The 22,498-nt window shown below is 41.0% G+C and overlaps 1 protein-coding gene across 1 annotated transcript; it reads left to right on the forward strand.

Annotated features, from left to right (window-relative positions):
• Positions 1-7,923: 7,923 nt before the first annotated feature.
• On the forward strand, positions 7,924-12,399 carry LOC132815953 (iroquois-class homeodomain protein irx-1-like). Its single transcript, XM_060825331.1, has 4 exons — positions 7,924-8,222; positions 10,678-11,674; positions 11,905-11,974; positions 12,248-12,399. The coding sequence occupies exons 1-4, from the start codon at positions 7,989-7,991 to the stop codon at positions 12,300-12,302; spliced, it is 1,356 nt and encodes a 451-aa protein (XP_060681314.1). The 5' UTR covers positions 7,924-7,988; the 3' UTR covers positions 12,303-12,399.
• The last annotated feature ends 10,099 nt before the right edge of the window (positions 12,400-22,498 follow it).

The following is a 22,498-nucleotide window of genomic DNA, read 5'->3' on the forward strand; positions in this document are numbered from 1 at the left end:
TAGAAGAATCGCCATCATCAGCATTGCATTTTAAACCTCTATCTTCACCATAGCGTTGCTAGGATGAATATGAAGCGCAATAAACTGAATTCGTATCCCTCCCAATATAGATTAGGGTATATCACATCAACCTGTTCAACTCAGGAATTCAGTGTGAGGCCTGCATGACATTCTTATAGTGCACGTTATTTTCGCCTTTGAAAAAGCACATGTTCTGATGAAGTCTGTCAACGTCATTTCATGATGTCCCGAGATTGCACAATGACAGCCAAAGAAACGTTAAGGATACGTTTTGGATTGATTTGTGAGGGGGTTGGGGGGGGGGGCGGGGAAGCTGTTGTATTTCGCAAAGCCTGTTCAACGTATTTATTTTTTGGTGATTGTATTAATCATTTCACGGTAATGTAAATCGTATTAAACGAATACATTGGGTCGTGAGTTGGGGGTGGAATGGAGGACGTTGAGACAGGACAGAGGCGAATTCGTGTTGTATATGACAAAATGCATAGCGTTGCAAAGGAGCTCAGATGGTACAATACCCAGTGCCTCCAGACGCCGTCAGAAGTGCACCACTAAATAATTAAAAAAAACACCTAACGAGGGCAGCACAATGTCAAATTCACTTTGACCCCTTCGATGTTCATCACCTCTGGAGCCCTCTCAAAATGCTAATCCTTAATGTGTTTAAGGAAGATTGGCTCCTTAATATTTAATATTTTACCTGAAAGGATAATTCATCTGAAATTCGCTCCTCGGTACCAGTATTTTTTTTATATTGTACAAATCTTTGGAGTCAGCAAGATTTATCATAGATAGGGCGATAAATTTCCAACAGATCAGCAACACATGGACGCATCAGAGGACACAATATCTATTTTATATAAGAGTAGTAAATTAGTACAGTCAGCTAGAGCAGGAATGTTGCTGCGATGTTCTGGTCTGACTACCCTCCCCGAAATAGCAAATATATGGGTCATGCATGGGGCTCTGAGAATCGAGAGTCCTACTTTACGCTGTTTTTTTTCTTTTCTCAACTGCACTGAAAAGCGTTGCATCTTCATTGATGAGCCGCTGTGTTGAAACACTGCGAGGTCACAACTGGCTGGCAATTAAAACGACAGTCGCCTGAGTAATCAGTAATCGGTTTAAAAATTTAAAGTCACCAATAAAAGAAAGCGTCTTGGGTCCGTTCTGCTCCACCACTGAATTTAAAGGCACTATATTGAATTCTTGAAATACTTGGACAAACTTGAATACAATTAGCTTTGTTATGTAGCGGAATATGTTTTCAAGGTCCTAACCCTTCTCCTAATTACTGGAATATTAACATAACATTTCCTTTAAGAGCTTCCGATTATCGATTTGGTAGAATGATGTGCCCGTTGGCACGGCGTGTGGATTCCAAATGTGTAACTTGTTCGGAGTCTCATAATAGAATTAGGAGGTGGCAGTGATAGGGCGGGGGGTTGGGGGGAAGGAGGGCGGTAAAGAATAATCTGGAGAGTGAAAACTCCCACGCAGTGCTTTGATCTCCTACCTCCCGGCTGTTTCAAATTGACAGCCTGGCTGAATTGCATTTGGAAAGGTGCAGCACGCTCGGGGAGTACTCCAAAACAATCGGACACATAGGAGCTACACCTGTACTATAGGAATTTACAATGCAGTCATTTCCAGACGGAATTGATTGCCGCCTACAAGCACAAACATTTTTTTTTATAAATGCACAGGCTCAGCCCTCCAGGACAATGAAGAAATAAACTGACATACAACTGCAGCTGGTGAGAGCAATTGCATCGACGCCTGAAGCCAAATTATAGTGACACGAAATTGCAAGCCATGGAGAGGGGTGGGTGGGGGAAAACACTCACATGGCTAATGGTAATTAAGTAAATCCGTGACCAACTTGCCGCTTCTTGACTGGCAGGAAGAAAAGGTGAGCTTAAACTTTTGTGTTCACAAATAACTCCACAACCCCAATTAAGCCTGGAGTGTTTTGAAATGGTTTATCGAATCGTGCCAACAACAGCTCCGATTATGTGTTGTTGGCTTGACATGAGATATGTGCATTATCTTGGACGTCACTTGTACTGTCAAATAATCTTGGGGGTAATAAGAGAGGGTGAGATGCGCAAAATAAAACTGCAGTTTCGAAGAAAGGTCGTTGGTGTCGAAACGTTAACTTTTTTTTCTCTCTCTCCATGGATGCTGAGTTTCTCCAACACTTTCTGTTTTTATTTCAGGTCTCCAGCATCCGCAGTATTTTGCCTTTATTTTAAGGTGACATGTCTCCGCTCAGTGTTTACACGACTCGTGTTTGAAGTCGTGGAGAAGGAGTTAAATATCGCAGCAAATAAATAATCCCGAAATTTTTACACTTCCAGTGAGCTGTATTGTTAGATTGGAATCGGCAACTAATATTTTGAAGTACTGGCGTTGAAATGCAGAGACCGGAAAATTAGGTGAGCAGAAATCTTTTTCTCTCTCTCTCTCTCTCTCTCTCCCGACGGGGATGTGTGTACAGCTGTGTATTCGAGTCAGAACAGATACCCCCCTTAGTCCTCGTTCAGCTTCTCTTACGTGCTATCACGGGCTGCTTTTGTTTGCGAATGGTTCCTCCAAAGCTGTGAAGCAATAACGATGCTTGAACCAGAGCTGTCAATCAGGATCAGATCGGGGAGCTGGCCAGAGCACTGACAAATCAGACACGTGGCGAAAAGATCATGCCTCCCACCCACTGCCCAAATCAACCCGGGCTAGGTAGCCTAGTAACACCAAGCGCGAACCGAAAATGGTTCCATCCCTCCCTTGCCGAGGCGTGTTTAAAATATTGGGCATGATATTATCCTTATGCTTATTGTAAAGCTGCATTGCAAACACACCTTAACTTTTTTTTACATCAATCAGCATATTCAGAATACGGGACAAAACGCCTTCTGTAGTCCAGGCGCGGGATCCATTGATACCACAAACTTCTTTTTCACATCCATAGGTACATGACACTTGTTACCCACAGTCGCCTGCGCACTTGATCCGAAGTCAACTCGACCAGATGATCCTGCTATTATTTCAGTGGGCCGGTGTCACTGCTAACTGGAGTTTGAAATGACCACCGTCTGATATGTAATCAGTGATGGTAATGATTATTGCTGAGCCGCATGGTCACTCAAGCGTGACTGCCACTCATCACTTCCACGGTTTTCATCAGTCACTGCAAGAGCCGATAAAAGGCATTTCTTTTTAAATGAATCAAAACAAACTACAATCGGACTTCCTTGACTGCTTGGATCATTAGCATCTGCAGCTTTATCTCTTCCTTGACACAGATCATAGTCTTTCTTGAACAATTTAAACAAATAGTCAGAGTTTGGGTTTTGTTAAATGGTAGTTTATGTCCTTCCAATGAAAAGTCTCTGCTCATATAATTACATTAAACACCCTTTAAGTTGCTTTAATTTCTCTTTCCCAGCCACAGACTGAACTGTTCTCACCGTCCCCTCCTCCGCAGCTTCAGCTATTTGCAGTCACCATCATTGTCATCACCAGCTTCTGAGAACGGACCGCTTTATCACTGCCATCTCCAGCCCCCAAGAATTATTTCCAACAAGTTCTCAGCCCTGTCCCCGGAGCCAGAGATGTGTTCCGCTGATTCCCATCGCTCCCCTCTCCCGCTTCGGGTCATTTTAGCAGATTCGCCGTCTTGCTATCTTTCCATTATTGCTTTCAGTTTAGTCGAATGGATCATAAATACTGCATTCTTATCAAGTTGTTCTTTAATTAATTTGGTGATAGTACTTACCGCATGTTTACGGACGACAGCGGGAAGAAAGCTGATATCCTTTTATCTGCTTGGCAACACTCTACCCCATTTGACGACAGAGTTGTACTTTCAAAAAGGTCAGGCAGTACTAAAAGAGAATTGGACAACTTATCTGAAGGGGTAAAAAGGACTCAGGGCTTCAGGGAAAAGGCGTGAGGTTGGGACAGGACGGGTTGTTCCTTGGCGAGCTGTCATAGGCACGACGGGCCGAACTGTCTTCCGTACAGTAGCCATTTTATTATAAAATATGCATTTATCTTTTCACCCGCATGAATATGCAAACCAGTATAAATATCTTTAAATGCAGTTAGTATATGTGCTCTCGAATAAAACTGACAAACTCACGTCGGTGAACAACTTCCACTGTTACAAATCTTAATGGAAAAAGAAAATCTTTAAACTGCATGTTCATGCATTGCTATTATCTGCAAACGGAGACTTTAGTAATTTTGCGTTTGTTTATTTACTATGAATCAGACAATATTTTCCATCCTTGAAAGGTCACGACCATTTTTAGCTGGCTATTCTATTCTCAGATTATCCTTCCGGGTCCTGCTTTAACATATGATACAGGTGCCCCCTTCACTGTTTGGTTTCAGAAACTAGGATGCAGTATCCAGGGCACACCTCGGAGGCAATGGATGTGCCTCTGCTTTACCGCTCGTAAATTCTCTGTCAATCTTCGTCTATTCTAAACACGACCGTCTTCCAAAGATAATTTGATATAGAAGTGTCAGGTCTCTTCTCCATAGCCATTGACACTAACCACATTTCAGTACCACACTGTAGTGTGAATGCAATAATGCATCTTTAGGGCTTTTTGCCCGAAACATCGATTTTACTGCTCCTCGGATGCTGCCTGAACTGCTGTGCTCTTCCAGCGCCTCTAATCCAGAATACATCTTTATAGCCTGATCTTTGTTCTGGATGCGAAGTCATTCTTCCTCCAGACACTTCATCTGTTTTACCGATTCTAGATCGCAACACTTTCCAAGAATAGAAGGCCAGGGTATTATTTCAAAGCAGTGGAGCTGTCTAACTCGGTAGCCTCAATGTTCAAAACTTGAACTTCTGTACTACTTAGCTGGATGTATTGGCTTGACTCCCACAAACACTTCCCTAAACCTTTGCCTTACTATTGTTTATGTTTGATTTTGCTTGCACTACCAGTTTTCAAGTTACCGGCCCTAACATTCTGCGAATCACCTAGATTCCCAAGTCACTGTTGCGTACTCTATCCAATCGCCCACTATTCGGTTCTTTCCAAGAAGACTGTTAGCTTAAATCAAAAGGACAGCCAGGCACATCCTTGATAGTATTGAATTTGAGCCATAATGTGGCTCCGACCACTACTTAAACACAACATACAATTCTATCATGGCACTGATTAATAATGCCATAGCACTGTGCAGTCCACCATGTGTGGATTTATCTGGGCTCTCAAATGCTTTTTCGGAATCAATCAAGTTCGTGTTAAATTTAACTTTTATTTTTGTAATTTCCTCTCGGTGTATAAAAACGTTGATTGCTGCAGGAGTTACATAGAACATAGAACATTACAGCACTGTACAGGCCCTTCGGCCTTCGATGTTGCACCGACCTGTGGACGGAATCTGAAGCCCACCTAACCTACACTATTTCATTCTCGTCCATATGCCTATACAATGACCATTTAAATGCCCTTAAAGTTGACGAGCCCATTACTCTTCCTCATCATTTAAAATCTTTGCTTCGTGCGTTTTTGTTCGCAAATGTACATTTATACAGCAAAATAATCTTAAGCACTTTCCCTAAGATACCACTTAATATCAGGTATTGCAGCTTGGTATTTTGTTTTTCTCCCTTTGTTGGCCTGAGGCCTTGAGTTTGTTTCATAAGGGTCTCATTTATTAGTACAGGTGGACACATTTTCCTTTTAGCTATGACAGCCCCCATATTCACACAATCAATGGTGTGATTTAGTCATCTCATTTGTGCTTTTCATTAGTTTGAGATTTCTTTGCCTCATTCAAGTTTCAGTTTATCGACACATTTAATTTTAGCTGCAGTTACAACTTTGCTGCTGTGATTCGCCCAAGGTAGCGAGGGCGTTCCGGTTTAATTGAGACGATATCAGCATAAAAGACAAAAACACCAAGGGAGGGTGGTAAAATAAAAACAGTCCTTCGTAGAACATACAGATAATGTTACTTCGCCTGCACATTCAGAGCTGTCGCATATTCTGCGATGGGCTCTGAAGGTGGTGAAGTTACGCATCATTTGGGAGAAGATAAGGCATTGCATCTGATAAGTATGGGGTTGGAATGCGATGAGAGTTTAAGTGAGACGTATCAAAGAAGTTTCACGTGATTGATGGATGTACTAAGTGGCAAGTTAACCCTGCGGGTGGGCGACGATCATTCAGGTAACTTGCGAGGTATCAACTGGGTGTGGGCTACACACGGACCTCGCAACTGGTCTGAGGTGAGATCTCAGACGCCGTCAAACCTATTTGAGGATCTCCCACCTGAATTCACAATCAATGTTCAGCAAAGCGACATCGGACAAGCAAATCCAAAGTTAACCAGAGTAATTGAATTAGGTGTCTATCCAAATGTGTTTATGATTAGACACAGGTTTAACTATGGAATTAAAGGCTACCATCTTGACTCACGTTATTTTGTAAACAGTTCTTTTTAAATTCCTATGTAAAATAATCCTTTCAAAGCACGACCTACCGGTTTTTAAAAATGGTTTTGTTGGCGGGTTGAGGGGATGTGGGGCTTGATGAAGAAAGAACTTTCTTGATGCCATTCAATATTTTACATGTCCAAACTGGGTCAGCTTGTTGCAATCTTCCGAATTGAACTATTGCAAACTCTTTTTGACGCAAGTTGCACCGGGAAACTGTGAGCAGACCTCGTTTTGTTTTAATAATCACACAAATAAGTTCTTGGAATGTATCACTATTTCAAAATTCTGCCGCGATCCAGTGACCATGACAGAACCCAGACATTTCCTCGCCCGCCAGGTTTCTAAAGCAAAAGGCTCCATCTCTCCGTTTACCTGCAGCTCCCGGTTCAGTCACAGGGAGAGGGGACCGGACAAAAAAAAAACAAAACAAAAAGCTCCAATTCCTGGCCTTTCCCTGATCACTTTTCAGTATCTCCACCAACACACACACACATACACAAAACCGCAATGTTGCTTGCCTGTAGACGCAGGCCATGTTTAGTGCGGGAAGGCAGCAGAACAGAAAGGCGGCAGTTGTGAGAGAAAGATTAACAGCGAAAAAAAAGATAACACAAAGAGAAATAAAAACAAAGACCTGACGCCCTTCTTTATTGTTAATCCCGAACACACGGGCGGTCCGGTCTGTTTAACAATGCATAAATAATAAATTGCCTGGTATTCGTTATTTCATCAGGTTCTTTCTTACGGCCTGTCATCACATTGACACCACTATAAGCACATATCTGGTGTAATTTAGGGTGATTGGTAATGATCTATCTTTTTGAGTTTTAAAGTCAGCTCCCTTTCAGCTCAGTACAGTACAAGATTTGTCTGTTGGCCCTGCTTATATGATTAAATTATGCGTGTATAATAGCTGTTGGCTGGTGCGAGTGTTGACACTTGTTTTATTGGGGGCTAGAAAACAATCCGAGAGGTTGTACAAAAAAAGGGACACCGGACGGTTTAAGAAGGGTGGGGTGGGGTGGGGGGGGGGGTGGTTGGTGTGTTGGTGGGGGGGGGGGGGGGTGGAGGAATAGCAGTGTTGGACAGCTGTAAAATCATGTAGACAGGTTGTCGTACACCAGTGGGTGCTCCACTGAATAGATCCGAATGCAAAACATTTAACACAACACAACACAGAGTGGCCCAACCGTGCGAAGCCACATGTTCCAAACTAGGAGGGGCTTGCCGCTAAAGTGACCTGTCAGTCAAAACATCAACTTCAAATGATATCTACGGATCTGCCAGGACCTATGGGCAGACACATCAGTTGGAGTTGAATTGGCGATCAGATCGCTTACAGGGAGACTCTGCAGGCTAGGACAAAAAGAGACGGGATTTGGAGACGACCGGGAGCGACTTCTTTTTTTTCCCCCTCACCCCCCCCCCGATCTTTTATTTTTGTTTTGTCGTTGCCGTTTTCTGCGTTTTGAGTTGGTGAAGATCTCTTTCTGAGGAGATGGCCTTCCCTCAGCTAGGGTATCCTCAGTACTTAAGTGCGAGCCAGGCTGTGTACGCTGCCGATCGGCAGGGAGTGCTCGCTTCTTCCCGAGGAGGAGCCGAGCTTGGAGCTAACCCCGCCGCCGCCGCTGCTGTCACCTCGGTGCTGGGAATGTACGCGAACCCTTACACAGCCCAGAACTACAGCGCTTTCCTCCCCTACACCACCGACCTCACCATGTTCTCTCAAATGGTAAGTGCGATCAATCTCCTGCCACACTTTGTGCGGGGCATTCTTATTAATCTTTTCGAAAGAAACCCATTTCTGCGGCTACAGTAAAGTTCCCCCCCCCAAAAAAAACTGTCTCGTGCGCATCCCCCACAAATATGTAAAAGACCTGAGGTGAGAAACAGATTTTTATCCCCCCCCCCCCTCTAATTTTAACCAAAGCAATCTACAGTTACAGCGCCGAGCTTATAAAGCAGCGAGACATTATCTGGCCGCTCGTACTGCTCAACGTAATATCAGTAAAGGGCGCTCATTATGCCTTTCTTATTTTGGATTGAAATTAGTACCATAAATACGATGTAAACGTTGAAGAATCACTGTTCCGGATTGCAGGACGAAAGGGATATTGGGCCCGTGGGTAGAGAGAATTAGAAGCCAGCTTTGAAAAGTTTGACATTCTCTTATCGTCCGGCCATATTCCCAGTTCTTCTTGTGAACAGCGCGCAGGGACACGCTATAAACTCTTATCGTAGTATTTTCTGATTAAATGTGGCCACCTCGCCATGTCCGAAGATCATGGCAGTGTCTGTTGTCTTAGTATAATTGTGGACGAGCTAGGCCAAAGTTGTCTTGAGTTTCGCTCCAGACTGCAGTTAAAATATGCAATTCCGCAACTGAACGTAGAGCTTTGTTTTAACCTGTCATATCCACACACGGTACAGGGGAATGAAGGCACCTCACTTTATTTTATGCGTCATACAATGCGACTAAAAAATATCATTTATTTTGCTCATTCCAACTGCGGATAGCACAGTTTTAAAAAATGCAAAAGTTTTGCAATTAACCGTCTCTATATGGATTGTATAACCTTGAGAATGAATGAAAGATCACTGCAAAGTCGGCTCAACTGTGATTTTAGAATAACTCGTTGTTCGCTTTAAGACTGCGGTTCTCTTCCTGTCTCAGTTCGCCCTTAAACAAATCAATAATCAGGCAAATTTGGTAATCTGGGTAATGGACTCTGGGCCCTGGGAATAAGGGTTTTGCATAGATTTGCAGGGGTGGAAATCCGATCATCTCACGTCGAGACTGAAGAAGTGCAAGGAGATTTTTTTTTGAGATCAGCCCAGACAATTATCTACAAAATATTGAACGGTGACTACTGATCCTCCAGTTTGTGAAGATTTCCTGTTGGCTTGATAATAATCCAGACGCCCTGTTCATTCTTCTCTTGGAACAGATAACAGGCGCTGCCGTTGAATTTAAATTCGTGTAGGTTTCCCAGAACAGTTAAGATTGTTCACGATTCTTTTGATTAAGCGTCATTGGAGTTATCGTACAACGCCAAAAGCACATAATATAGAAATGCAAATGGTCAACCCAGAATCCTATCTAATATACGAGAAAGTTGGCCTCTGCAAAACCAGAAGAGCATGACGTTTGTAAGCAGAAAGTGAAGAATTAATATAAAACCTTCCAAGTTTACATTAGTGGAAACTTGCAAAACAAACTGAGCAGAATTTGCATTTCTGAATATCAGAACAGTTAAAGATCCATAAATAGACCCGCTTTCTTTTGCATTGTTTACATTGCGGCTATCTCAGTATGATCTGAATTATACAATGTTTTCAACTTTTTAAATTTAACATGGAATTTTTTTTTCAAGGAGCTGAAGTAGACTCAGGAACACCGATGTACCCACCGTCCAGACATTTAAAAATACTCCTTTTCCTCCCTCCAAAATGTCCATGCAATGTTTGATTTGTAACACTGAAACGCAATCATGAGAAAAAAGATCCCCGCCATTGAAATCAGTCATTCAATCTTGAAAAAGATATTATGCCTACTGTTTTGAAACATGTTTTGGAAAAGTGAGTCTCCTGAAAATTAAGTGATTGAAATGATTGGCTCAGTATTTTAACAGTCTTTCTCAAAGATTTGTATAACCAATTACAAAACAGAAAACACGAGGCTTAGATTGTATCCCTGTAATTTAAATCTCAGTTAAAATATGTACGACATTGCAGCCCATTGATAACATAATTTAAAGTTGTAGTGTCGGTCTTAAATGTAGAATATAGGTTTTCTAATAAGTAATTCTAAGTTTTCTATTTATAATTCGGTATTTTAGTCACTAACAGCTATGTTACATGCATTTCGCTGCGAATAGTGTTTGGCAGCTGTTTTGAACTACCATGTTTGAGTTACTAAAGTTTGGTCTAATTATACAATTGTGACGACAAGATTTGTCTTCTGCTTGTCTTGCGGAAAGTTTAATCTACTTTCATAATTTAAAAAAAAGTTTGAAAACTTAACACTAATTCATGCCAAACTTTGAATTGCTTATTGTGTGCCCTGTTTTCGTGACGAATTCTGACCTCAAATGGCCGACTGCAGATAATGTATGAGACAAACCTGACCTTGTTTTAACGCACTCTCCCTTCTGCATCCCCCGTCCCTTTGTCTGACTTCATTTCAGGGATCACAGTACGAATTAAAGGATAATCCTGGGGTTCATCCGGCGGCATTTGCAGCACATGCAGCTCCTGCTTATTATCCCTATGGACAGTTTCAGTATGGAGATCCTGCCAGACCCAAAAACGCCACCCGGGAGAGCACAAGTACTCTCAAAGCCTGGCTCAACGAGCACAGGAAGAACCCGTACCCGACCAAAGGGGAGAAGATCATGCTGGCCATCATCACCAAGATGACCCTGACCCAGGTCTCCACCTGGTTCGCCAACGCCAGGAGGAGACTGAAGAAAGAGAACAAAATGACTTGGGGCGCTCGGAGTAAAAGTGATGACGGTACTCTCTACGGCAGCGACACAGAAGGGGAGAGCGAGAAAAAGGAGGAGGATGAGGAGATTGACCTGGAAAGTATCGACATCGATAAAATTGACGAAAACGACGAGGAGCAGAGCAATGAGGAAGAGGAGGAAAAGCTGAACCTCAGTAATGAGGAGGAGAAAGCAGACGTGGATAGGGAACATGATCGGACATTGCAGGGGTCTGAAAGTGACAGTAAAGCAAAGGAGACGGATAGAGTAGATGGAAGTGTCATTGAAAACAATGGCACCAGGGGCGTATCTCTAGCACAAGGAAATTTGCTAATCCCAAATCATAGCAAACCCAAAATCTGGTCTTTGGCAGAGACTGCAACCAGCCCGGACAGCGCCCAGAAATGCTCTCCGACCAGTCACACGCCGTCGACCATCCAGCACCCAGCTTTTCTCTCAAACCACGGACTCTATACTTGTCAGATCAGCAAGTTTCATAACTGGACAAACGGCGCTTTCCTGGGCCAGAACTCTTTGCTAAATGTCAGGTCGTTTCTGGGTGTAAATCATCATCACCATCATCATCATCATCATCCTCCACAACATCCTCAGCAGCAACAGCCTTCTGTGTTAACAGCAGCCCTGGGAGCAGTGAGCAATGAAAAATCAACAGACGTCCCCAGCCCAAAACACACAGGTATTTTACACACACAACCCTCCAGTGAGCCTTACATTTTTAATGTTATATATTCAGCTCTCAGCCGATGCCAGATCTGACGGCTTTCAGCGATGTAACTGAGCTTCAAAGGACAAATGCAACCGTCCGTCCCCCCCCCCCCATCTCTCGCTAAACTTGCATTTTAACTTCAAAACTCAAATCATGCCTTTGCCTGGAGACTGACCCGGAATGTTTATTTTATTTTCCAGAAAGAGAATGTATTCCAGGCGAATCTCCATCACAATCGCTAAAAATATCCTTTCAGCCCGTAAATGAAAGGTGAGGTTTTTTTATGGTTAACGCATCAATTTTGTTTCCAAAAGGCCGGCAGGTCACAGTAATACACAGTATTCTGCACATTGTTGACGCGGTTTATTTATTTTAAAGGAAAAATGCTTAGGGAATTATCCGTCAGTGTTTATACATTTGGTGATAACAGACGTATTTATTGAGTCTGGAACTTTTGTTTTGGTCTTTTTGAGATGCACACTGTATTTACACAACATCTTACAGGACTGGCCACTCAAATATTTGTGCTTCTGTACTTTTCAGCTCACGGCCCCAGAAGGAAGGGACACCAGTTCTGGCAACCATCTCTTCCGTCTGAAGAAGTTTTACCGTGAAAGGAAAAAAAAATTAAAAAGAAAGTTGAAAAAAAAGCTAATTTTGCTTCACTTTTCTTGCCGCAGTGTCAAGCAACACAAAATCCCTTTTAAAAAAAAAACTTGACAAATATGTAACGATTTGTTTCACATTGTAACATATCAGCACGTGTTATTCTAATTGATTTTGGTTTTTTTTTCCCTGACGCGATCATTATTGGTTTGGTAATTATTTTCCCACGTTCCGTGTTTTTTTTGTATATAGAGTGATTATAATTGTAAATAAGCGCGTGAGCAGAACTTGTCAGAATCATATATTTTTGTCTAATAAACTAAAAGAAATTAGAGCAACCTCCCATCTCCACGTAACCTTACGTGACCTTGTATTGATTTTCAAAGCGTCACATTTTGCAGGGTTTTGAAAGGATTGTCAGTGTATTAGGGATGGAACGCTGAAGAAAACGGCCTGAACGTATTTTTGTATTCACAGTTTTATGGCTGCTGTCCGGACTACTTTATCTCCATTGTAACATTGAATCCAAAGGTGAAGGTGCGAGAAACAGACAACAAAAAAAACTGTTCCAAACTAGGTTGCGATCTCAGCAAAGTAAATGTCCCAGTGTTTATTCTCCTGGTCCCCTATGAAACCAATCAGTGACCTTTAAGGTGCTACTAACTCGACAGATGGCTGCTCCTGGTGGAAAAGGGGGAGCTCAATGAAGCAAACAGCTGCTAAAGCAATTAAAAAATAATATGGGAAGTCTGTGTCCAAACAGGGAGGTGGGGGAGAAAGAGAAAAAGAGACAAGTTCATCACGGATCGGAAATAATAGCAACTGTGAAATAAAATAGTAACAAAGAGTCAGGGCAGCGAGTATCGATTGCTTGGCTGATTTCACCTCATTGGAATAACGCTTTCTACTGCTGTCTGACAAGCACAAAAAAACCCCTTCCTTTCGAGCGATACAGTTACATTATCAATGGTATTCAGACACATACGCCATTTGTATGAGGTTATGCAGAAAGAAATGCTATATTTGATTCTGATGAATTTATATACAATGCATTTTTTAAAATGATGATATTTAACGAAAATGTTTTTGTCGGGATGTGACAGATTATTTAATTTTTAAAAAAAGGCGTGTGTTGACACCAGAAATAATAACTTGGTCTAAATGTATCTAAATGTATTTAAATGATTTGTTCGGAGCTTACAAATGGAATCTAAGTGATTTATGTTGCATATGTCAGTTATTAAAGAGGTGAAACGTTAAAGTCGGTTCCAAAGTACGTGTAAAATAGTAACTTCAAAAAATTGGCATTTAGTTCTCAGATCCTAACTATTTCTTCAGTTATTTAGCAGCAATATTATTAACGGTACCGTGTGGACATTTTGCTGGATTGTAATTCGTATTGTGTTTGAGGTGACGCGCTTGCCTTTGTGGAACCTATCACAGCCTGCACTCTCTTCAACTCCACGTTGCCACAAGGTTGGCTCAGTTAGATACAGAGTTTCACTTCAGACGAAGAGGAACCCTTCTCTTTCGGATGAGACGTTGCTAATTTCGACGTGGCGCGCCGAATGCATGTGCAGAGTGCTGCGCCGAAGCAGCTGAGTGTGGTGAAACTGTGGACCGACAGCTCCCTCTATGGATAGCTCCAGAGGCTGGGGGGGAGGGGGGGTGGGGAGGTGTCGGCCCCGAGCACATACATTCGTCTGTCGATTTGACTCACCACTCACCGAGGAGATCCACGCCGTCTATTTACACACGTGACAAAGGTTCCTTTTCTATCCAAAATGCTAATTGAGGGGGAGGTATAGCTTTTAGAGTATTTACACACTAGGTACAGAGAGTCTCACAGTTACTCATGTGAATGAAAAAAAAAGTTTCAGATGCCTGGAAACAGATGATTAACGTTTCAAGTCTATCAATTTCCATCAGAACTTTATAACCCTAGAGTTAACCTTCTCTCTCTCTCCACAGATACTTCGTGACCTCCTGGGTGTTTCCACTTTGTGCAGACTTGAAGCATATACACTGTTTTTTTTTAAAACAAAATATTCGTTTAACCTTTTTTTTACACGAGGAGCGAGTGACATGAGCGAGGCCTCAATCTTTTCCGCACTTGCACTCTCAGCCGTTGCAGTGCGAAACGCGGAGGAGAACTGCCAGCCGCCCATTGACTAGTTTCGCAAATCCTTTTCAGCGGTTAGGGTTTCGAAAGGGCAGCCCTATTCCACACCTATTTTCGGACAGGGTGGAGGGAACAGAAACGCGCGGTCACAAGCACACACAACAACAAAAAAAGAAAGGCAGCCACAGGCAGTGGCACCGTTTGACACGCTGTGACCGAGAACTCAAGACACCGCGTCTTTTTTTTTAACGGCATTTTACCCCCGCCCCAACTCCCCAAGAGACACGTAGAGAGAGAGAACTCAATCACAGGCTGCCACCAATGGGACCATTCTTGCCGTTTTGAGCACACTGCCACATTGTTGCTCGGCTGCAAACCTGTCCCGCCACACTGGGAAGCTTTAAATCCAGTTATGCTTTTTTTGAGTGGGGATTCCTAACACTTAGCCTGCTGGGAATTTGTATACTACACTTTCCGATTTATTTGAATAGAATAACTCACTCTTCGAGCGCCTTGCTGCTGCATTGATTGCAGCCTGTTTGAGACAGATTTGAGTGTAAAAAAAGATTTGAATAACAAAGGATGCTCAAATGACAAAACACCGTTAGCAAAGCATTTACCGAAGAACGGGATAGAATCGATCCTGTCAATTATTTTATTATATGCTGTTTTCTCTTCTCCCGCCCCTCCTCCGAGACTTTGATTAAAAAGCCAAAAACACCCTCTCAGTTCCGCTTTTTGTAAACAATGTAGCAGGCTCTGGAAGGATTGTATCTAGTCTCACTGGTACTGAGGTCAAAAGATAAACTTTGTAAACGACTTTTAGGATTCAATTCGCTTTAAGTGAACGAACCGAACATTCCGAGTCTATCTCTCACCATTCCGCCCTTTAACTTTGTGGGTTCATTCATCACCCGCACACATGCTCCCATTGAATTTTTGAACAGAAATCGTCAAAGTCCTCCTGCTCTGCCAAATGAAACCGTGCTGATCACCACCGTTGGCAAATAATTGCGTGTTGCAAAAGATTCGTCTCCGAACCCACCTACATGCGGGATCACCTCCCCCCTCCCCTCCCCGCCAAACCATTCGCTTCTAATATTTTCCAATTCTTCCCCAGCAGCTAGACCCACACCTGCTACTCTGCCAAGTCAACTCATCGTCCAACTGGGTGTGTGACGTTAAAAAAAAAACGAGGCAGATAAATAGATGGAGGACAATAGATGAATAGGTAGATGGTAAACAAATAGAGGGGAAATTGTACTATGTATCTCTTGCTGGTTTCTTCCATTCCACTGATTTTACGGCCGAACATATTCAAGAGGCATTCCCGTAACCCCGCCAACTGAAGAGAATATTAATTATTGTTTGGGGAAGTACCACAAATATTACTCTGCGCTCTGAGTAATTCTGAACAAACAAATGTTGCTGCAGATGCTGAGACAATTTGCAATCTGGCAGTAAGCTTGCTGGTTAACAGCAACACAACAAACCACTCTGCAGCACATTTATTTAAAAACAAATACACTGTAAAGTTAAACGTCTAGCTGGTGCGAAAACCTACTGCGACAGATTTTATGGCCACCGTCCTTCTCAGTAATTTTCAGCGCAGTTTATCGGAACGGCCCCACACTTGAAATCTTGAACACTGCAGTAAAAAGTTTACAAAACCATATTACACGAGAATACTTTGGAAGTGACTGGGATGGGAAATTGGTCGAATAATATTGGCCGAAACAAAATGTAAAACTTATCTGTTCAGCGCCGCAGAAAGAAAATGGCATACTTATGTACAGATGTTTTAAAATTAAGCATCTGCTGATTCAATTTAAACAAATATATTAATTAAAGGGCAGCTAAATGATGCAGAGGATGTTTTGAGCTAGTTAGAGAAAGGGGTAGGTGGGTGGACTTATGAGGCAAATAACCCCCGCCTGTGTTTGCGGATCAGTTACTTCGGAAGTCAATAATTCGGGGCTAAGGCTGCAAAAGATATTCCACCAGAATGCTTCCCCTCACCCCCTCCCCACCCAAAGACCCGCATTTAATCCGACAATTTTAATTGTAGCTGCACGTGTCGACATCACAAAGCTGCTCCCGGCGTGACCGTTCTCTGATGTGTAGGAACAGAATCGGAGGAGTTTCCATGTCTCAACTGTTTTAAGTTGCAGACAGGTCACGGGCAGCTGTTTGGGAACGTGTCCGAGGTAAGGCAAAAGACCATGTGATGGGGGATGTTGCATGTAGGCACAGTTCGCTTCGCGGTCATTTATTGTTCGCTCCATTTTTACGGCTGTGCAAATAACCGCGGAGCTCAAAATGCGCTAAAATGTTGCTGGGACGAGTGTGGAGGAATGTCACTGTCCCCCGCGAGTAAACACGCCGACATATGACAGAATATATCCCGAAATTGTTGTCTGTTCGGTCACACAGACATTCGAAACAAACACTCGTGGGGACGAAAATAAGAGGGAAAAACAAACAATGCGATTCCTCAAAATTACCAAATTATATAGTAAATATAAAAGTATTGTGAAAGCTCAGTGCATCCACATCAACCCATTTGCTCGTTAGTGTGTTCCTTTCCCCGCTCCCTCGTGTAAGTGGAGTGAAATGATTGCTGAGGTTTATTTGCTGGATAAACACTAACTAGGAAAGCAGACGAATTCTTCCCAAATTCCGGTTGCTCGCTGCGAAGATTCCCAAGTTTCTTTTTTTGGGGGGGGGGGGGGCGGGCGCAAGGGAGAGGGCGTGTGTTTTGCCTCTCGTTTTTACCCTCTTTTTAAGCATTAATCAATTATTCACAAGCACATTTATCTCCTGTAGAAGGTGGTGAATTCATATTCATTTCTGTGTTTTACTACCCTGACACTGATTAATGTAACATGCACCATGGCTCCTGTGTACTATAAGACTCTATGAATCATACGCTATAAAGTTCCAATCGTCCTTGTAAATGACTCTAGAGAAGTCCCTGCAGTCATGCCCAACACTGAAATGTCAAACAGACTCTTACTTAAACAACTGATGAATGATTATTAATAAAACGGACCGATTAGTTCAATATTGCAGTCAGAGCCATTAAAAAAATCTCTCACTGAAATGCATTCACTTCAACAAATAACATTTGGTTTATTTTCACGTTTTACATACACAGACGAACCGCTTTGCTCCGCAGTGACGTACAAAATAATCTGCTCGTGTCACATTTATTTGCATTGTTACAAGCCATTTTGAGATTAGTGAATTATTCTGGCCGTGAGCTATAACACTGTGGTTTTATATGGATATAATTATTCATTTAGTAATAAATGTACAGTGAAATGTCTAATGAGCAATAATCACGGTTGAATCCCTCATTATTCTATTCCTTGCAGCGTTATTTTATTGCATCCCGCCAGGATGTGGGGAATGGCAAACATTAGATAACATCCCTTAATGGAACACTGTATTAGTCATTCCCCGGCGCACAATAAACACATATAAACACATCATTATTAATAATCATAATAAATGGCTAATGAATGGATATCAATAGCATTACCCAAAATAGTGGAACCAAAGATAATATACATGCACAATAACTGCTGACTGCCTCAGGGAGGCTGACTGTCTAATGTTTTAAATTATTAATCTTAACAATAATTAGAACTACAGTAACTGTTTTATGCGTAAATGATATTACCTTCAGAAACCAAATGGTGCACTAAGGAGATTTCTGTAGAAGCAGCTTTGGTCCAGTGTTGGAAAACTATTGAATAATAAGTAAAACTGTCTAGATTCTTTTTAAAAAGGAGGGTCCTTGTATATGTATGTAGGAACTCGATTTTGAAAGGAAGTAAGAGAGGACAGGGCCACACATGTCGTTAACAGAGGGGTGTTTTGATATTGATTAAAAGGTTGTGGTAGAAAATGGAAAATAAACCTCCCAGCTGAAAGAATGAGGGAGAGAGAGGTAAACAAGTGTTGTCACCACATAACCTGAGATGTCTGCTCCATATGTCCATTCACTGTTTTCATGGCACTTGATGGCAGTGAACATATTGGTCTGTGAGCAAATGCTCAGAGTCTGAAGTTTACTCAATCTGTAGAAATGAACAGCAGAAATAGCCAATGTATTTCATGTAACAGGCACTTAATTTGCTCCAGTTGTTGAGTTACAAGTGTCAGTAACCTACTATTAATAATTATAATCATTTATAAGCACTTATTTATAAATGCAACCCTAAATAATCTGACATGAAATCGGTGAAAAAGACAATTTAAAGGAAAAGGTCTTGGTCCCAGATTTCAGAGGAAGAATGCAAATTTTATGCTTGCCAGTGGCACATTATTTTGGAACAGGACAATGAGACTATACTAGATGAAATTAATGAAAATCTAATCATTAGCCTCAGTGTTATACAGACATAAATAAATTGGATGAAATGTTATAAACCAAAATGCTATAGTTGTTGGTGTAATCATGGAAATACAGTGAAAGTATATAATGTGCCACCTACATAAATTACTGGTCAGTCTGAAGTTCAGAGCTGTGTTCTGGTTAAAATAAAAACATAGAACAGTTAGTGTCTACTCAAAAATTGACTGAAAGCATGTAAATTGATGTAAAGTGCAGGAAAAATCAGACAAATTCACCAATGCTGCAAATATGCTGCAGACTTTAAATTGTGCATTACTTTATTTAGAATGCATTGCATTATAAACAGTCCATTCATAAGGTGTTTTTAGTTTGTAGATCTTCAATGCAGATGCAGACTATTTGGACCAAACTAAAAGGGTATGTTCTATAGTTGACACAACCCATATTTTTGTGGCCCAAATAGAAACAAAACAATAATTACAGATGGATAATTTTGTTTCATATATTTAGAATGGTATATAATTGAAACTGAATATAGCAACCTGGATGGAGATGGTGTATTTTCCACAAACGTGCTTAATTTAGTTTTAACATCCTTCCTTTTAAATTGTACAATTGAATGCTGTGTTATTTTAAACAGGAATCCTGTTTTTCTTTAAGTGTGGGGTGAAAGTAGTCATTTTAAAACAGACAGTATTTCACATTTCAAAGCACACTGCTGAACAATGTTTAACAAAATACAGGTTTTGAATTTTTTTAGGTCCATTTAGTTGATCACTATTTATTACTGATGACATCACACTGGTTGAAATAATTCTGCAATAAGAAATATTTGATAAGCATGAAGATTTAGAATGAAATGATGTGGCTGCTGTTAAAAGTTTATCACTTGTCCCTTTGGCAAAGGCAGAGTATTCACACACCCTCTGTCCTGATACACAAATGTCATCCCTTTTGTAAGCTGCTGCTTTCCTTTTCAAGATGTTGGCGGTATCTCTGATCCTTTTAATCCATTTATTCAGTTTCACGAGTGCATTGGGTGAATCTCTGCACAATAGCATAGCCCAGCTGGTAACAGCAAGTCACAGAGTTCAGCAGACACACCTACTGCTGCTTGACACAACTTTCAGCTGTATTTAGGTGCATCTTACTCTAATGACATTGTAACTGTAATCTCATGTGAAAGTTGTGAAAGGGAAAAAACAATAGAAGAAGAAGGGAGGCTCAGGCGACCCTTGGCATGCTGTGGGGGCTTTGGAAACCTTTCTTAAGATTATTTTGTGGAGAAGGAAGAGGCGGGCAGATTGTACAAGGTTACATTACAGACATCGCAATTTATGTGTGGTGTTAAATTCTAGAATGGGTATAATCAACCAATGGAATAACAGAGCCTTAAAGTTATATCTATAAAATATATAAAGTTCAGTTTTGCAAACATGCACCATAAAATTGTTATATATTTGCCCATTTTGCTCGGTAAGGCTGAACATATAAATACAGATTTTTGATGCAGTAAAGTATCACAATTAACTGTTGAGTGATTTTGAGTTAAAGCATAACATTTTAATAAATTATGAATACAATTGCATAATTTCCTCTTATCAACTTTTATCATGACAATTATGTTCATAAAAAGTTGAAATTGCAAAATAAAAAATACTGAATTGTATAAATATTCCATAAATATTAATCAGTTAGTATGAGAGAATTATTTCTAATTGTAATGATGTACTTAGAAAACCAGTAGGACAAGTCTGATGCTATCTGAGTGAGATGCCACTATACTCAAATCCGTGGATTTGCTTCTTTGTACTTCAATTTTTCCAGTACTCATAGCATCACTCCATATACTTCAGCCTTCCAATGTACACAGGGCACCAACCTTTGAAGATAATCAGTCCTTACAAGTGCATTCCACTTTATTCTACTAAATTTGCTAGAAAAGTTCAGTGCAATGCAAAAACATTGGATTTGCACTGGGTCAGAGCTCATTCACAATGTGTTGGCTTCAAATCTTATCCAGCAGTCAATATAACATGGATGCACAACCATTCCAACTTAAAAGGGGATCAAATCTGAATTGATCGCTATATGTAAATTTATGGCAGTAATTTGGTACCAGTGTAAGTCTTGCACCAAATTGATAGGCAACAGCAAAAAGGTTCTTGAAATTTGTTTAGAAAAATAGATAATTTACAAATATAAAAGATAAGCAACCAGTTTAGTTATTTAGAAGTTGCAAAAAGAACTATTAGCTGAGTAAGTGTGACAATGTACAACTATTACATAACTGTACTTCACTGCTCTACATATATAATGTTTAAAAAATTGAACAATACATTTAAAATTCAATATGAACCCTAGGCAAATGTAATTAAAACTGTCAACATTCAAATGAACATATAAACGTCGATGGGGCTAATTTAAAATGGAAATAAAGATGCACGTATGTAAATCTGAAATGAAAATGGAATTGTTGGAATGCATTGAAATTCAATCAACATGCGAAAGAGATTTATATTTCAGATTTGGAGATGCCGGTGTTGGACTGGGGTGTACAAAGTTAAAAATCACACAACACCAGGTTATAGTCCAACAGGTTTAATTGGAAGCACACTCGCTTTCGGAGCGACGCTCCTTCATCAGGTGATTGTGACAATCACCTGATGGAGGAGCATCGCTCCGAAAGCTAGTGTGCTTCCAATTAAACCTGCTGGACTATAACCTGGTGTTTTGTGAATTTTAACGTTATATTTCAGATGTAACCTTTCATCAGTCTTTGTCCTGTTTCAAGCATTCCTGCTTTGCTTGGCTCTTCCATCTTGCTCTCCCTTGATCTTTTCATTGTGAGCTGTTTTTTTTTAAATGTCTTGCTCTGGGTTCCTACTGGAAATTTCATCTACCAAGTTTTTTTAAAGGAAAATGGCACGCGAAACCTTTTTTATCAGAAGTTTATGACTTTGTTTTCATAATTGATCAATGTTCAGCAAGTAAAAATGTAAGAAAATGTCAAGGGCACAATGTTTTTTTTCTGTCCATTGAACCATATCACCTTTACTATTTGGTATTTGTATTTTGAATATTTCTACTCTTTCTCTCTGTATCACCCAGTCAGACAGATTATTCCTTACATTTATCTTTGAATGACTGAGGAGTTTGTCTTTAACAATAATTTGAAATTATTTCCATTTATTAAAATTATGCACCTCAACTTGATGTTCCTTTGAAGTGAATTTATGCGAATGCCTTATCAACATTTTTTTTACAGTGTGGAAACAGGCCCTTTGGCACAAGTACACACCAATTCACTGAAAAGTAACCCACCCACCCATTTCCTTCTGACTAATGCACCGAACACTTCGGGCAATTTAGCATGACCAATTCACCTGCCCTGCATATCTTTGGACTGTGGGAGGAAACTGGAGCACCCAAAGGAAACCCACGCAGACATGAGGAGAATGTGCAAACTCCACACAGACAGTCGTCCGAGGCTGGAATTGAACCTGGCACCCTGAGCCACCGTGCTGTTGAATAATTTGTATGCCTCCTTCATTGGTTTTCTCACTAGAATAGGTTGAGCTGCCATCAGTTTGCTTCATAACCCATCACATTTAGAGTTGACATCAACGTCTCACCAGGTGTGCAGGATTGGGGTTTAGAGTGACAGGCTTTTCAAAATGTCCTTCAGTCCATCCTGTCCATG

The sequence above is a fragment of the Hemiscyllium ocellatum genome, chromosome 5 (assembly GCF_020745735.1).
Source record: "Hemiscyllium ocellatum isolate sHemOce1 chromosome 5, sHemOce1.pat.X.cur, whole genome shotgun sequence".
NCBI classification, from domain to species: Eukaryota; Metazoa; Chordata; class Chondrichthyes; order Orectolobiformes; family Hemiscylliidae; genus Hemiscyllium; species Hemiscyllium ocellatum.